Consider the following 17336-nt stretch of genomic DNA (forward strand, 5'->3'; position numbering starts at 1 on the left):
GGTGTGAAGAGCTGTGCTCTGCAGAGGCTAGGCAGTGATTTGTCTGAAGCTGACCTGTTAATCTGCTGTGCTCTCTGCTGTATGTCTGAGGCTGACCTGTTAATCTTCTATGCTTGCCACTGTATGATGCGTGCAGCCACTTCAGTTTCGGAGTAGGGTGTCTTCTCTGTGTGGGAGTGGGACTGGTAGAACAGGGACATTAATTCAAGGGAGTTAAAAGCTCGATGCTTTTTTCTCGCTGTTTCAACAGTTCAGGAAAAACACAGCCAGAACTTGCCAAAGGCAGAAATAACAGCAAATGGTGTTCTTGGGAGTTTTTTCTAAGTGAACTGGCTGGATGGAACTCTGAAACGCCGTTCTAGCGAGTAGCTGTGTACGACTAGGACGGAGGGGAGAGTTTCATTCTTTGCAGCATGTGTCCACAAACCGCTGGTCCATGTGAGCAACAACTATTGCACGAGAGAAACCTGGTCTGCTCTGTCCTTGTTCCCTTTGAGCCAGCCTGGTTGCAGTGCCCATAATAGTCTGGGGTTCCTTTCGAGCTGGCTTTTGTCGGACCTCCTGAGAGCTGACTCTCCAAGCAGGTCTCTAAAATTTGCAGAGGGGGTTAATAGTTTCATAGCTATTGCTAGTGCTAATTGGATGGAGTGAGGAGGCAGCCTGGTTCAGAAAGATCCAACTGAGTCTGCAAGACTGCTTCAGCTGGTGACTAATTTATTGTCCCTCAGCTTGGTGACTTGTCCACAGTGGTAGATGGTTCTTATCCTGATGGGCAGCTCCTGGAGATGCACAGTGTTGGCATCTGCTTTTAGCCTAGCAGTTCTTTGTGCTTCTTTTAACACCTGGTAGGGTGGAAAGAAAACTTCAATTTTTTTTTTTTTTTCCGTGCTAAAGATAAAGCTCCTTGGCTGTCTGCAGTTGTGCTGCCTTTGCAGCTAGGGAAACTGCATCTCGGGGGATTTGCTGTTATTAAGTGCAGGGGAAGTAGCTAGTGTTGTCTCTTGCCCTCTGTGTGTGCTTCCTATTTGAAGCAAGGATTAGTTTTCCACTGAGACCCTGGCCAGTGCTTGGCAGCCATCCTCTGGGGCTTCGGCTTGGAGAATGCCAGGTGAAATCTGGGGACGAGTTGTTCCTGCAGCATGAAATACCAAGCTATTCTATAGCTTCAAGCCAGAAAGCTTAAGCTTACTACCCAGGAGGTGCATGGTCAGAGTAGCATGCTCTGGCTGGCTTTTGTTGCCTGGCTAAGGCTGTAGAGCAGACTGACTATAAAAACAGCCAGATGGGAGGATAAATGTACGGCCCAATGCAGCCTGAGTAGCAAACTGCTCTGCAGCCAGCTACCTGCTACAGCCTGGACTGCTTTTGTGTGAAGTGGAGGTGCTACAGCAAGGTGTCAGACTCGGCTTAAGAAGATAGCCAGGTCACTGCTGTTCATACACTGCCTAATCCAGCCTCTTACTAAAGCAAAGTAGATCTTAAGCTCTGACTAATCTTCTTTGAATCATGAACTTGTGCAATTATCCTGCAGCAAGCTCCATGCCACTATCTCCAGCTTTCATTGAATGTAGAGGTCCAGGTTAGCTTAGATCTCAGTGTTGTGGATTTCCTGAGCAAATGACTCCCCAAGATTATTTTCACCCTTCACAAACATAGGACTGTGGCCAACAGTGCTTCCAGATTGGGGGAAACAGTGTGAGGCTGCCCAAGGTATGCTGGGAACTCTTGTATTGGTCTGGTACTGGCTGTCCATGTTACCTAGAGCCAGAAGGAGCAAAGGCTCTTAATACTTATTTGTTTTAATTAAATGGATCTCTAAAAGGCAGCCTTTTAGGGAGCAGCTTTCCCTCTTATCCACAGACATTCCTGAGCCTAGTAAAGGTGGAGTAAGCTTGTTGGGGAGAGATTAAAGTTTCAGCAGTTCTGCTAACCGCCTCCTGAATGTCTTAGGCTATTGGCAAACCTAGAGCTAGAAACCTACAAATGTATATAGCTATGCATAATGTATGTGACTGCAAGAGAAATGCTCTGGCTGTCTTTCAAGTGCAGCTGGAGTTCTGTTTAGGTTTCACTACTGCTAAAACTACTTGCCTAGCCTAAAAATACTCCTGACTTCTAGAGAGACTGTATTTAGAGCAGCCAAACTGTTCCTCATTTAAAAAAAAACCAACCCCCTTGATCTTTCAGTAGGTCTGATCTGAACTGGAGCTTGCGAACGGGATGCGAGGTGAACATGATTTATGTGCTTTGGCATGGCAAGGCAGATGTATGTCACCAGGCACTATCAATTTAACTTGTGTAACATACTCTTAATGCTTTATAATTACAAGAGCGCATAAAGGATTAGCCTGGAAGAATAGCTGAGTACTGTCAGTTTTCAGCTATTTTTTTGGCAGGAAGGGTAGAGGAAATAGATGGGTGGCCACCGATCCTCCAGAGAAAGGAGATGCTAAAAATAAAGTGGAAAGTGTCTGTGCTGGTGCACAAGATTTTTGGTGGCTTCTGTTTGTCCCTGAGCACCTGGTGCCTGTCTGTGGCCTCGTGCCAAGGAATTATTCCAGTAGCTCAAGCTGCTGAGGGACGGTAGAAGAAGAGACTCTGTCCTGAAGGCTCGGCCAGGTAATGGAGTACCTGTGGCAGCTGGCTCTGAGCTGATAGTGCAGAGGTGGTCTTCTCTGATACAGAGCCCTGCACATCATAAGGGTCTTCAGCTAGAGAAGTCTTTCCTTCTGTGTGCAGCAAGGAGATACACATAGCTGTGTGTGACCAGACCAGAGAGAACAGGAGCTTTCTGATGCCTTGGTTGTGTTTAGCTGACTGGACACATGCAATGATGCTTTCCAAAAGGAGACAAACGTACATGAGCAGCAGGACACAGGGGGGCCTTTGACTTAGATGGACTAGAACAAATGTGGTGTTAGAGAGAGCCCTCTCCCCATGACAGTTGTTATCTCTTGCACAGCATCACGCCGGTGCCTGAGCAGGCGTGGAGGGGTGATACACCGGTACACCCTCGTGTAACAGAGCAGTGTGAGGCAGTGTGCTGCTGTACTATGTGTACAGATGCAAGTAATATTTACCTACATGCTGTTTGGGTGGGGAAATGAGGAGTCTAAGCTGGGGGGCTCATCCTGGTGCCAGTGAGCAAGACTCCAGAGGGTGATCTTTGCTCTTCTTTGGAAGATGGAGGGGTGGTTCTGACAACCCCACCCTCTTTCCTTACTGTGTGTTCATTAATCATGTAGCTTGAAGGTACAAGCAGCTCACTTGTGAAACTGAGAACATAACCAGCCAAAGCAAGTGAAGCTGCTGATGGCTGGAGGCTTCTTGCTGTAGGGCTTGACTGTGGCACTGACAATCTGCCTCCTGGAAGTGGGAGGAGGACCTTAGCAGGTCTGCTGCGTGCATGAGACTTGTGTGAGTGGCTGTCCTGTATGTGACGAGTGGGCCTTGGGTGGGATGGTCTGCTCTTGAGTGATGGTGCAGCCATCCCAGGACTGAGAGGCACCTGCCCAGAGGGAGGTGGCTGGGAGCAGGCTCCTGCGAGATCCTCTGTCTGTCCAGCAGCCTGGGCTGTGTTACTGGAGGCAGCAGAGCCTGCCAAGAGCAGACGGTCAGCTGGCTGGATTGCTGCTGGGCTACTGTTTCAGCGCTGTCTTGGAAACTCTCAAAGACACAATGATTGTACACATGAAACTTTCTGGAAGTGCCGCCATGGTGCAGTGCAGCAGAAATGCCGTGCTAATGCAGCAGTGCTGCTGCTCTCTGGGCTGTAGCCTTTCTCCGTGGGGCCAAGGAGACTGTACAGGACGTGACACTAACACAGCCTCCTGTTTTGGCTCTGATCCTGTGTTGTGCCCTGTAGACCCACCTTGTTCTCTGTGCAAGTTTGTTGGTTTCCTTCTGTGTCAATGCACGGAACAGGGCTTGCTGTAACAGGCCTGAGACTTCAGTCTGGGCTAGATGAGCATCAATCCTGGACTTGGTAGAGGATGAGCAGGTTGATCGTCATTGTATGTTTGCAAGCCTAATGCCTGCTGGGTAGGGCATAGTACTCTGCCACTGGGCTGAGAGCTTGGCAAGGTTTGTCTTGGGCTTCAGATGAAGATTTGGTTTTGTCCATCATGAGACTTCAGATGAGATAGGTTAGGAACAGTAAAATAAATGGAGGGGTTCATTGCTTGGGACACGTAGGAGGGGTCTGCTTGGAACTGGCTACAGACTAGCATGCTTGGAACTTGTCACCCAGTTGTTTATGGTCCTGGGTCAATAGGTGGTTATAAGTACATGTAATTTTGGTTTCCTTTTTCCCTTTCTAGGTCTTGCACCCTGGATTTGTCAGCCTTGCTGGCTTCTGGGCACATATATTTTCAGCTATGAATAGATCAATAGGATTTAACATCTGCGTGGTCACCTGCAGCATCCTGCTCTTGTCCTTCAGTCCACCATGCCTTGCATCTCAGCCACTGGAGGAGAGGGACATGACAAAGGTCCAGCATGGCCCCTGGGCAGGGAATGGGGTAGAAGATGAAAGGACAAGCATGCTGAACTTGAAAAATGACCTGGGCCCTTCTGAGCAGCCTGTTGCTGAAAAACCGTGTGGAGTGTCACCAAAGCCATCTGGGATGCCCTTGAATGAAGCTTTCACTGCAGAAGGAGAAACGCTGTCTGTAAGCCATGTTGTTCCAGGCAGCCCGGGCCTGGGTGCTCACACCTCTGCTGCAGTGGTGGCTGCTGTAGGCGAGGAGGAGCGTGGTCCCACAAAGTCTGAGCTGGATGAGGATGGTGCATTCAAGGCCATGCTGACCATAGCTGTGACCACCCCGAACCCAACTGTCCAGGAGGAGTCTGTCAGTGGCCCCATTAGCAAGACCACCACAGAGGGTGGTGTTGGAGTAGAGCACAGCTCTGCCAGCCTCTTGGCAAACACCATTTCTGGGACAGCTGAGGAGGAGGAGGCAGAGAGCAGCTCACACCCTTCGGCAGCCCCCCAGCCCACTCTGTACCCCAGCTCTCCTGGCTGGGAAACAGCAAGTGACCACCCTGCTGTCCCAACTCCCTGGGCTCAGGGCATGACCTCTGAGGTGGGCATGCTGAGGGCCAGCACAGGGAGCCTGCTGAAGGCCCTGGTTGTGCGAGCGTCCATGGCTGCAAAGCATCCCCTCACGGCAACTGAGGCTTCCCTGGAAGCAGGGATGAGTGTTGGGAGAGGAGAGCTGCCTGCCACAGCTGGCACTGTCACCATCCGCCCTCTGGACACTGTGCCACCTGACTGGGATGACACAAAACCGGGGGGCATAAGTCAAGGGGGAAGCATGTCTCATGAGGAGGCGACAGAGAACCTGGGGGCAACAGAACCATCCCAGACCCTGCAGGGAGGCATGGAGGAGGAAGAGGATGCAACAAGAGTACTGCCATCCCCCGTGTCCCCTCCGCCAACTCCTGGGCTTGCTGAGGAGACCAACTGCACGGCACTGGTGCAAGGGGAGGTGATGCCGGCAGCTTCCACCAGCAGCAGTGATGCTCTCCACCCTGTGAACCTGACAGGTGTAGACATGGCTGATCTCAGCTCACTGGAAGACGTAAATGCAACCACAACAGAGGAGGAGAAAAGTATCCTTCCCTCGCAGCCGGAGGCTGCTGTGGTGACAGATGAAGAGTCTGAACTCTCTCCTACTCTGGAAAGCTCATGGGAAGGTAAAGCTTGCCTGTTACAGACACTTGCCTCTAAGTGTAGGTTTGGGAGGGACGCTCTTGGGAATCTGTGCTTCCTTTCAGGGAGATTAAGTAGAGAAAGGTGTGATCTTGAGACCTGCAATAGAGGTAGGACACCTTCCCCCCCCAGGAAAGGCTATGGAGGGATAACTGCCGAAGCAGGTAGTTAGCATCCATGAAGTTCTGCCTAGCCTTGGCCATTCCTGTACACGATGTCCCTGCGAAGGGGTGGGCACAGTCTGTTGGGTGGTACCCTGTCCTGTATGTTGTGTGAAGCAACTGTGAGCTGCCTCTTCTGCTCCTCCAGCTGAGAGGGTGGCTGTAGTAGCGAATGGAGATGGAAAAGGCTGTGGCGGCTGAGCCTGGAGTTGAAGGGATGTAGCTGAGGGTGGAAGTCTCTGTAGAGAACCGGAGTTTCATCAGCAGACACTTGGTGCTAGTTAAAAGAACTTACTGACTTTGTGAAGTTCTGCGTGTCTGGTGTGCTGCCGAAGCAGGGCCTTTGGTTTTGGTGCTCACATAGCAGTTGAGAGGGACAGCTGTAGTGTGGTTGTTGGCATCTCACTGCAACTGGAGATGTGAATCTGCTTTTGAATAGCCCTCTGGTATGGCTCTCCTGTGTCGGGGGAGGGAGCCCAGCCTCTGACCAAGTGACCCTTTGGTGTAGCAAGTGCAAGGACCCAGAGGTGGTCCTGGCACTAGCTCACTCTGAAGCCCTGCAAAGCAGAGGGGGGCAGTAATTCCCAGGGGGGTTAAATTAATTGTCATCTGGGATCACTTGGTTTTGGACACTTGCAGTTGGTGCAGAGACAATGGGTGGCTGTAAATCCAGGAACAGGTGAGCTGTCCTGGCAGCCTGTGAGTAACTGGCATCTTCCATGACTTTACAGGGATGCTCAGATCAAAAGATCTGTCCAGAGCTCTGCGTTGTCCTCTAACAAAAGCTCCTGGTGTTCTCTCCCCACCCAAGAGTAAAGCTGTGGCCAGGCTCTGGCTGTCCAGTGTTTGTGCCAGCTCTGTTACCAGCAGGCAGAAATCTTCGTCCTAGACAGCCTGACACAGGCTGATGGTGTCACCCCGCACTGTACTCGCCTGCGGAGATGATGGCACCTTCAGCCCACTGACAATGTTCCCACTCAGTAGTTAAAACTGGTAGAAAAGTGATGGAAGAAGTTCTGGTTGGGTGTTAGGCAATGACATGTTCCTAGGCTGGTGAGGAACATGAGCTGGGATTTAGGACTTTGTTTTAATTTCTGGGCATCTCTAATCTCCCCTCTTAGGCTATGGAGGCAAAAGGACAACTTCCCATGACTGCATCCAAAAGATCTAGCTTTTGCTGGAAGAGAAGGAAAGCTAATTGCATGCTCATGCTGAAACCTGGCTGATTAATTTCCAGATTAATTTATAAGCACTTGACTTGTCAGCAGGTTCCCTCTCTGCTGTTTCCCAGATGTTGGGGAAACAACGCTATCAATAAGACTTGTGCAACAAATACAAACCCTGCTACAAAGCTGAAGTCTTGTTGTGGTGCGAGCCGGTCGCTGAAAGCACCGCTCTGGCAGCATCGCTGGCTTTGAGTGGTGTTTCACACCGTGGGCCTGCAGTGCTGTGCTCCCAGGGCACTGCTCCCCTGTGGGTCCACTTGTCCTTAAGGGACAATTAAGAAGATGAGGACTGATTCTGCTTTTGTTCTTGTTGTGCAGTCTCACATCTGTCTTTATGCTGCCCTGCCCTGGTGATACCTGGCTGGACCTGCTGCTTGCAGTGTGGCTCTGGAAATGCGAATGCATGGTGTTATATTCCTTCAAACATCTGCTCTGTTGCTGTCAGCTGCCCTGTGTGTTGGTACTGACACGTGTTCTTGCTGTAGGTGCTACTCAGGAGGTGACAACTGTTGCCCAGGAGGCTGATGCTGCTCTGTCAGTTGTGACACTGGTGCCTGGTGCTACCCAGGAAACAGGAGCTGCAAGCTTTCCCCCGGAGAACAGTGGGGAGGACACCCAGATGCCGACTGCTCCTAGTGCCACCCAGATGCTGGTGGCAACTGGTACTTCCCTGACGGTGAACACTCCAGATGTAGAAGGTAGGGTTCCGCTTCAGAGACTGCGGGTTCATTTCCACACAAGATGAGAGGGTGCATCTGAAACCAATATCAATGCTTGGATGCTCAGTCTCAACACAGCATCTATATTCTAAGCGACTTCTTGTAGCCTTCTGCAGGCTGCCTCTAGCCCTGGGCTGCCACTGCTTTCTGCCTGTGCTACCAGATCCGCTGTGTTGAAATATGCCAGCATATAAAAATGGTCAGAGGGCTGGAGCATCTCTGCTGTGAGGAAAGGCTGAGAGAGTTGGGGTTCTTCAGGCTGGAGAAGAGAAGGCTCCAGGGAGACCTTATTGTGGCCTCTCAGTACTTAATGGGGCTTATAAGAAATATGGGACAGACTTTTTAGCAGGGCCTGTTGTGATAGGACAAGGGGTGATGGTTTTAAAATGAGAGGTTAGATTTAGACTGGATATAAGGAAAGAGGATTTTTTTTTTTATTACAGTAAGGGTGGTGAAACACTGGCACAAGTTGCCCAAGAGAGGTGGTCAATGCCCCATCCCTGGAAACAGTCAAGGTCAGGTTGGACAGGGCTCTGATCAGCCTGGTCTAGTTGAAGATGTCCCTGCTCACTGCAGGGGGGTTGGACTAGATGACCTTGAAAGGTCCCTTCCAACCCAAACTAATCTATGATTTTATGATATGTTTTTTTTCCCCAAATAACAGTGGGGTAGAGATAAAAGCCCAAACCACCTCAAAACAAACAAAACCCCCACATCCATCCCTGCTAGGAAGCTGACTTCCAGCCTTAGACATTTAAGCCAGCTTCTGTTTATGGAGAGAGAGCTCTGACCAGAGCCAAAGGCAGTCACAGGCTGCTGATGCTCAGTGTGAAGGACCAAAAAGATTCACTGGGGAAGCATAGGAGCAGTGGAAGGTGGGGCGGATTGCGTGGTGTGTGTGACCCTCTTGGAGGAGTCTGGCAATCCCTTGGGTGTGCAAGCCTGCGTCAATGTTCACTTCCATTGAGGAATGGTGAGTTCTTCCTGCTTGGGTTGGTGTAGCTCGTACAGAAATGCTTTAAGCAATCAAATTCATCCAGCTGCTGACTACTGGTGTGATGTTGCCTTGGCAGGTACATGTAGGAGCCTGTTGTCCTGACAGGAGTGTACCAAGGGTTCCGTTAGCTCAAAGTTGGCTTTGGGTTTGTGTATTTCTGTATTGGTAGGTACTGCTGTAATGAAACTGCTGCTAGGCAGCTTTTCTGGTAATTATTACATTGCAGGGCATCAAAAGAAAAACCTATTGGCATTGTATCCCTTAAATTAAGGTCCCTCTCTAGGGGAGAGAAGGCTCTTCCAGAAGTTTGCACTAATTTACTTCTGGGATTTAATTATAAATTCAACTAATTTTTGTCTTTGCAATAAACAATGAGATCTGTCACTTAGTTCAGATCTCAACCAGTGTCTTGGTGCTCTGATCTTGCTGTGGGGTGGTGACTAGCAGTCCTCAAAGCAATGGGAGTAAAACCTAGCCGAGCTCTCATTAAGGGAAACCTCCCGTGATGGTTGTCCCAGGGGAGAAGCTTTCATTACAGCAGAGTCGCTTTCCCATCTTGAAAGATGCGAGAGTTTAATAACTTCTCCCATTCTGAGTTAAGCTTTCATCAAGGAGTATGTTCTTAAATAGTGGGTTTTTAAATACTGTTGTGCCGAACTGCTGCTGCTTCTTCCTGTCTTCTGTAGACCTCACAGAGGTGGTCCTGGTCACCAGTGAGAAGGCTGTGCCAGCTCCTGGTGGGTTGTCTGCTGCTACCCAGTCTGGACAGACAGAGGAGCCATCCAGCGGAACTGTGGTCCTGGTAACTCCAGCATCAGTGGCCTCTTCTGTCAGGAGGACAGCTCTTCCGTCGGTGAGGAGGATCAGTACGGCTGTGACCTATGGGCTGGAGCGCCTGGAGTCGGAAGGTACCGCTCATCCCAAGGCTGAGAGGCGGGAAGCTTCCTGCAGAGTGGCACGCTTGCCTTGACCCTGAGCTCCCCAGTTTGTCTGTTTGGCACGCAGCTATGTGTGTATGTTATTGTAATAAAGTTGTTGAACAACCTGTCTCCTTCCAGGAGGTACAGGAAGCAAGCAGTGGACAGTGTCACAGAGGATGCCTGAAATTCAAGCGGCTGTGGTGGGTGGGATGGGATTTTTCCCTTGGAGAGGGACCAGCAGTGGTATTGCTGTTGTGGTGGAGTGTGGCCCTGCACACCTGTAACTGCTGGTGTGTGCATCCGTTACAGAGCCTCTGTACCAGGTAACACTCGTGGGAATGTGTTCAGGCAGCTGGAGAGCCCTTGCCACCCTGCTGCTGATATCCTCACCACGTGCAGTGCAGGGGGATGTTCAGCATGAGATGGCTACCTCTGTGTCTAGCTGGCTGAAACCTTGCCAGAACAAATGATGCCCCATCTACAGTCCCTATGTGACACTGCTGGGAGAAGTGAAGAGTGCATCCCCTCTGAGATGCTCTTCTAACTCAAAGCTGCCTGCTAAGCTGCTGTCCCATCACTGGCTCCTCCAGCCTTGCCTCAGCCCCTGGGCTCCCTTCTCTTTAACTGCTTTTGCCCACTGCCAGTCTTGGAGCCTCTGCTCCCTGACTGTCTTCAAAGAGTTGAAACCCAGTGATGCAAATTCTGCCTGAGCCAACATCCACCAGGAGAGGCTTAGGTGAAGTGGATCCTGCTCTGGAGTTGGTCTGCAGCTCAGATGTGTTATCTCTTCAGCTCGTCTGTGATTTCCCTGCAGAGAATTGTTTTGCTGCTTCTTGCTCTTTCTCCTCCTTAAACTCTTCTCTGCTTGCTCATCCATCCAGTCTTGTACTCCAGTGTCTGGACTGACACCACCTGGAAGGGATTAATCTTTCTGCCTGTGTTGCTCCCCTCCCTTTGTCTTGACCTTCTCTTGCCTTCCTATTTCACTGCACAGGTTGGCAGCCCTCCAGGGGTGGCATGCCAGATGGTATTTCTCCTCTGATTAGAGGTGGGGTGCCACAGACAACAGCTAACCAGCATCTTTCTCTGTGTGAAGCAATAACTTGCTTCTGCTAAGTTTAGAGGGCAGCAGGAGCTGGGAGCCCTCCCCGCTGCAGGCCCTGCTCTGTATCAGGCTTGCTGCTTGCCTCGAAGCCTGCCGTGAGCTCTCTGGGCCCCCAGCTGCAGCCCTCGCCCCTTCCCGGGATGAATCCTGCGTGTGTCTGGCGGCACAAGGATGTGGTGCTGCTGTTGGGAGAGTGGCAGAGGGGAAGAAGGGCATGCGTGTGGGGGGAAAACGCAGTGTCTCAGGCTGGGAAATAAGGTCTCTGCTTTGCAAGAGCAGTGTGATCTAAGGCTAAATGGTTTCTGAGCCCTCCGGGATCTCCTTTAGAAGCCTGGTTTTCTGCACAGGGAGATAAGAGGGATTTCTGTTTCAGCTGAGCATTGGTCTCTACTTATTTAATGAGACTTTCTGTGTAGGCATTTAAAAAAACATCTTTCTGCTCTGACATAGGACTGCTGCAACTTTCTTGGGTTCTTACTGAGCTGTCTTATGCATCTACAAGCCTGTTTTCTCTGCTCTTGAATGTGCTCTGAGCTCTAAGGGCAAATGTGGGCTGTGTAGCTAGTACCAGCTTTGCTAAATCAGTGATGACCCAACTAGAAGGCTGTGGGTTTCTTGGCTCTGGGGTATGGCTCTGCAGGTGCCTGTTGTCCAAGGACATGGTGCACTCTGCAGGTTTTGACAACTGTCACAGTGTTTGTGATCTAAATCTCTTCTGATCAACCTAGACTTTAGTGCAGTGAGGCCGACTTCTTCCTGGTGCTAGGGATCACCAATCCACAGCTTGTAAAATGGGACAAATACCTCTTGGGGATGGGCTTTCTGCCTGGGGGTGATGCTGCCCCAGTTCAGCACAAAGGAAGCTTCTGAGCTGTGACTCTGCTTTCTAAGATCTTTATGTAATGGCAGTTAGGGGGTACCATATCCTTGTGGTGGAGTGGCATTTGGAAGTTTGGGTTCTGTTTCCCCAAAACTGCAGTTCCTAGTGCAAAACAAGAAGTTTGGGAGTGCTTACCGATAAAGCTACCCTGAGCTCCAGACCAGGGTGCTCAAGCTCTTGGGGGATGCAGGGTCAGCCATCACTGCTGTTGCAGGTGTATGCTTGGGTCCCTGGTGAGGGGTCTTGGCCCTCTGTGGGGTGGCTGTGCCTTGCTCGTGGGTGGAAGAAGTGTGAGGAGATGAGTGAGCTCGGCTGTTCCCCGCTGCCTTCAGCGGGGTCTTGCTGACTTGCCTCGCTGAGGGCCTGGCTCATCATTAAATATAAACCCCTGCTGTTCAGCTAGCTCTGTTTCTTGGGGACCATCTGTGCCAAACTGCCTGCGGTTAATTGCATCAGTATATTCTGATACTTACCTGCCTTGGATGCAAAAACTGTTTTAAAAATCAAATTGCACTGACAAACATGAGGAGCTTTGTGTCTCTAGATGAGCTTATCCTCCTCTCTAGTGGACTCTGGAGAGATTAACTCGGTAACGAATACCTTCATACCTTCACTCTTGTGGTGATACTGGTTCTACTTGCCCTTCCTAGTCAGAGAAATTCTATAAAGGGATTATAGGATATGGGGACAGGGCACAGCAGAAGATAAGGCTTATTTGTCTGGGAGACTAAATTATAGATTTTGTTCCTGTGCCCAGAATTTGGGTGTCTCTAGCAAGCTAAACACTGCAGCTTTCTCTGTAGGGCCTCTGGGGTCTGAAAAGAGCTTGCCTGCTCAGGACCACTGTGTAAGCCTCCCAACACATTTTCAGAGGTGGCTTCTTTAAAAGAAACCATGTTCCTTTTGGACTAGATCTTTTGCTGTAACATCTGCCATGGCAGGTATGGGCAAAGATGGCTGCACTCCTCAAGCATGGCAGCATGTGGCAGGTACCTGCCCTATTCCCTCTTCTGCAAGATCCTTGCAGTTAGTTGAAACCTGATGGACAGCACAACAGCAGCTGTTCCTCAAGCAGCTCCTGTCACTGTTCCATACAGGATGTGATCCAGGGATGCACCGAGGCTAAGCAGAAGGTAGATTAGTGCACTTCATATGATAACCTTGAAGATCATGTCATCCTTGCGTGCCAGTCCTAAACCTGTGGTTAGTACAGAAGTAGCCTGCTGCCAGGAGCGATGCCTCGCCTGTCACAGCCTGGGTCACAGGCCAGTTCAGCCTGAGCAGCTTACAGCACCGTTGCCTGTGGCTGTTGCTGAGGGTGTGTCTGTAGCTGTCAATGCAGACTCAAGGTGTGGTGTTCTTGTGTGCCACCACCATGCCTGGTCAGCAGAAACTCAGCTGAGAGAGCTGGAGTTGGTGACTGTGGAGCAAGGCACATGGGATAGAGAATGGGAAGATGTCTCAGCATTCATTAAACCATGCAAAGATGAACCTGTTCTGACATGCAGGGCAGGTGTCACTGTGGTACCTTCCAAGGCTGCCCAGATGCAGCAGTGACAGCTGCCTCTGTACCTGTGTTTCAATGCACAAGTCCATAGAAGCCCTCCAGCTGTTAGACCCCCATGTACTGCCCATGCTGCATCCAAGCTCATCAGGAAAACAGTTTAGGCCAAGTGCTACCTACTCCCTGCAGCTCAGTAAGCTCCAGCTTGACTCACTTCAGCATTGACTTTGGATTTAGAGGCTCTTTACTTGTGGTAGTGATTTCTGGGGTGGCGGGACAAACAAATAATCTGGACCTTGCTACTCTTGCAGGGTTTTTGAAGGTAACTAAAAAAGATATTACTTGTTGGTGTGTTTGATTTGTCTGTCCTATTTTTCGTGTACACCCCTTCCACCCAAAAAATATCCAAAACTGCTCTGCAAGAGCGTGTAAGCCCTTAGGCTGGTTCCTGTTCAGTCAGCTAGGTTTGCTTCAGGCTGTTGCTGAGGGTGAGCTGCTTACACAGTTCAGCTGTCGTGTAGGCTGTTGGATGTGAAGGGTGCTTAGGGCTTTATAAAATCAGAAGATACTCTACCTGTTGTACAGTGTCAGGAACAGTCAATAGCTCTGAAAGTGGGCAACTTACTCAGCTGCTCTAGAAGGAGATCTGAGCTGTGTAGCTCTTGAGTGTGAAGTGTTCCTCATTAATCGGGCTGGCTCTCAACCTGTATCTGGCAGAATCCTTGTCTTAAGGGTGGAGGGGTTGGAAAGGCAGTGTCAGATGTCTGCTGCCTCGGATGGCACAGCGTGGTTTCCAGTACTCTGCCTGATTTGCTGGTGTGTCCCTACCTAATGCAGCATTTGGCTGTGGAGAAGCCCCTCTGATGCTGAAACGCTGCTGGCACTGTCCTGGGGAGCAGCCAGTCCAGTGTCCTGCAATCATGGGGCACCTCTGAACCTGGCTGTGGGCTTCACTGTGTTTGCTTCATCTGCTGTATTAAAGGCAGCTCTGGAACAGTGCCGGTATGAAGCTTTAGACTTTCTGAGCTTAACATATTCATGGTAACTTAACAATATCCACTTCTCTTTGGGTTTAAACAGTTCCTGTTTCTCTTTGTTCACCTGCGTACTCAACTTTACCCATCCAAGGAAACTGTAGCTTAACTGATTTCAGTGAGAAGAACTCTCCTAGTCCTCTTCTCCATTGTCTCCTATTCCCTCTGCTTCCCTGCATCTTGTTCTTCTTGTACACAGTCATCTAATCTATATACTTCAGAAGTGAAGGCAGTGTTGCCTTTTCTCAGAAAATACTTCAGAACTTGTAGCCATTTACATAATTTATAAAAGACCCTTCAGATTCTCCTTACATTTTTTTTGAGCTGTGTCACATTACAAGGAGCCTTCTTTTTTTGTGTGTGAAGAGTGTTTTTGGTGGAAATCAAGACTCTGACTGGGATTGTTATTTGGACCCTGACTGTATGGATTAAGACCTGCCTCATTAAATCTCTGCAACCCCATTAAAAATTTAAATGGGGTTGCAGGGGTGTAAATAAGATGGGCACTTAGCCCAGCATGGTTAACCAGCCTGATACTATAATTCTTCACCAGTTCTTTGGATAGCAGCTGAATTGGCAAGGAACAGAAGATTTAAAACAAAGCACAAGTGAAATGAATTAATAAATGTTCTTGGTGCACGCTTTTTTGTGTTACTGCCAGTTTGTTGCTGCCACTGAAATGGGGACTGCTGTTGCTGTGGTGCAGGCTGACCTCCATGTTCTTCACAGTAGTTCATCCACAATTCTCCTCCGTTGCAGCAGAAAACTAAAAAGGAAAAAAAGTGTGGAATTTTGCATCAAAACCAAGCTTTTTTCTTTTTTTTTTTTTTCCTGAAAGTGTTTGACCAAAGAAAACATCTCTGCTGCTCTGTCTGGTGGTGCCTTGTTTTGTTTCATGAAATTCATCTGAGAGTTGAGGAAGGAGGGGTGTGAAGGGTGATCAAGCCCTTAATGAGTTGGGAGTTTGTGGGTGAACAGCTCGAAAGCTGTTTGGCTAATTAAAGGCTTCCTGAGAGGTGGAGTGAGGCAGCTCCTGCTGCTTGTAGCAGGCATGCTGAGCTCAGCCTTATCGGTGCTTCCCTGTGAAGGGAAGCTGAATGTGGTCTGGCCACCCCACTCCACCACAGATGCACTGGCAGCTCTGATGCACCTCAAACCGCTCCATCTCTCAGGGGGCTGCCTGTGCCAAATGATGCACTCCGGGGCTTTAGCTCTTAAATACCACATCTGCTGTGCTTTATGGTCTCCAGTAGTAACTCCTACAAGAAGCTCTAGGAACAGTTTAAAGTGTCATTGCGTTGTCTTTCCCAGGTGCCTGGGAAGCGGCAGGTCTCTGGGTGGAGGTGAGCTGTGTGGCTGTTTTACTCTTGGTTTTTGGGAGTGGAATGAAACTTGTAGTGGTCTCAAATTGCACCAGGGGAGCTTTAGATTTGCTATTAGGAAAAATTTCTGTACTGAAGAGTTGTCAGGCATTGGAACAGGCTGCCTGGGGGAGTGGTGGAGTCCCCATCCCTCGAGGGGTTCAAAAACCATGTAGATGTGGCACTTCAGGACATGGTGGTGTTGGGTTGACAGTTGGACTTGATGATCTTAAAGGTCTTTTACAAACTTAATAATTCTATGATTCCCTAAGTAACCACCTTCTTTGCAATACTCTCTCCCTGTTCTGCCTCCAGCAGGTTAGATGATATTTCTTCGTCTGACCCACTCTGGTTGCTCTTCTGGCCAGGCTGTGCTTGAATTTTTAACTGTATCTGACTGTCTAAAAAAATTAGAGTTCACTTCAACAGGACTTTAATGTTGTAGCTTTCCCATGCTTATCTTCAAGCTTAAACAAAAACAACAGAAACGCTTTACAGCTGTGACTGAAAGGTAATTGGACTGTGGGGGTAAAAGTTTTTAATGAGTTTTTGTTAGTTTTAATCTGGGGATTAAGCTGTTTGCCCTCGCAGCTCTATGGAGGTGGATTTGGCTAAGCAGGTATGCAGCAGTTTCTTCTGCAAGGAGTGTTTTCCTCCGGAACTGCTGAGGGCTGGGGTCCCTCAGCGTGCGGGGGATAGTGTTGCTCACGGGGCTTCTCTGGGGAGCTTTGGTCGTCAGGACCAGGGCAAACCACCTTGCAAACCGATTTAGCTCTTTCCTTTCTGCTTCCTGCTCTGTGCAGGTGGGATGCTGTCCCTCTTGTCAGTCTGACATGGGATGCAGTGACTAGAGCACTGGCTTCTTACCTTGTTTTTTGGGAAGTCATAGGCTTTTTTCCCTTTTTTTTTTTTAAATAATAAGCTGTTTTTAAAGAGGGGGAGAGGGTCTTGTGATGTGTTTCCTCCTGGCTGACATCAGTGCTTCAGGCCACGTGGGTGCAAGGACGGGCTGGTGGTGTCATCCCGAACCTCCTCATGAAGACACCCTGGGGAGAAGCACTGCCATTGACAAAGGACAGCAAAGGCTGCAGGAGGGTGATCAAGGACTTCAAAAGAAGCAGGAGCTCTGACTAGAAATGATGCGAGTGGACTTGCAGTCAGCTTCCCTCTCAGTACCTGATAGGACTTGAGCTAAAACCTCGGTCCCCTGGAGTCTGTTGCCCCTATTAATGGATCCACCCCCTAACGTACATCAGCTGTGGTGGATCCATGCTGGGTTTGTCTAATAAATGAAGCTTAAATCAAATGTTTTCTTAACCCTTGGGCTGCTGGTTGTTCCTTTTCCAGGCAGTGTGGCTGAATTGGATACTTCTGAAGAGATGCCATCAAACAGCTCTTTGTAGGAGCAAATGGAATGAACATCTCTGCTGAGGTTTATTTTTTTGTGGTTGGAAAAAAGGGCCATGCCCAGAGCCCCTTTTCATGTGAAAGCATTTTGTTGAGAGACGTAAACTGTCTGCCTCCATCTGTCTTGTTCTGCCCTGTTCACTTAACAGGTCCTGGTCGTTAAATCTGGACTGATTCAACGCCCTCACTTGATAAATCACCTCCTTTCTTGTCCCAATTTTTATACTGGTTAGTTCAACAACCACATACCTCAGGTTAGAAGAGCTGTTCTGCAGCAAGCTAGGGAGCAAACTTGCTATAGTCCCTGCT

At 49.4% G+C, this 17336-nt stretch overlaps 1 protein-coding gene across 2 annotated transcripts in view; it reads left to right on the forward strand.

Moving 5' to 3' along the window:
* Positions 1–17336, forward strand: part of ARMH4 (armadillo like helical domain containing 4) — a 75747-nt gene that overhangs the window by 1695 nt on the left and 56716 nt on the right. For both annotated transcript variants that reach the window (XM_075427035.1, XM_075427036.1), the window contains exons 2-4: positions 4320–5697; positions 7586–7798; positions 9503–9724. In XM_075427035.1, coding sequence (XP_075283150.1) covers positions 4377–5697; positions 7586–7798; positions 9503–9724 — 1756 coding nt within the window. In that variant the 5' untranslated portion in view covers positions 4320–4376. The remainder of the gene's footprint in view (positions 1–4319; positions 5698–7585; positions 7799–9502; positions 9725–17336) is intronic.

Source organism: Opisthocomus hoazin, chromosome 7, assembly GCF_030867145.1.
Source record: "Opisthocomus hoazin isolate bOpiHoa1 chromosome 7, bOpiHoa1.hap1, whole genome shotgun sequence".
Lineage (NCBI taxonomy): Eukaryota > Metazoa > Chordata > Aves > Opisthocomiformes > Opisthocomidae > Opisthocomus > Opisthocomus hoazin.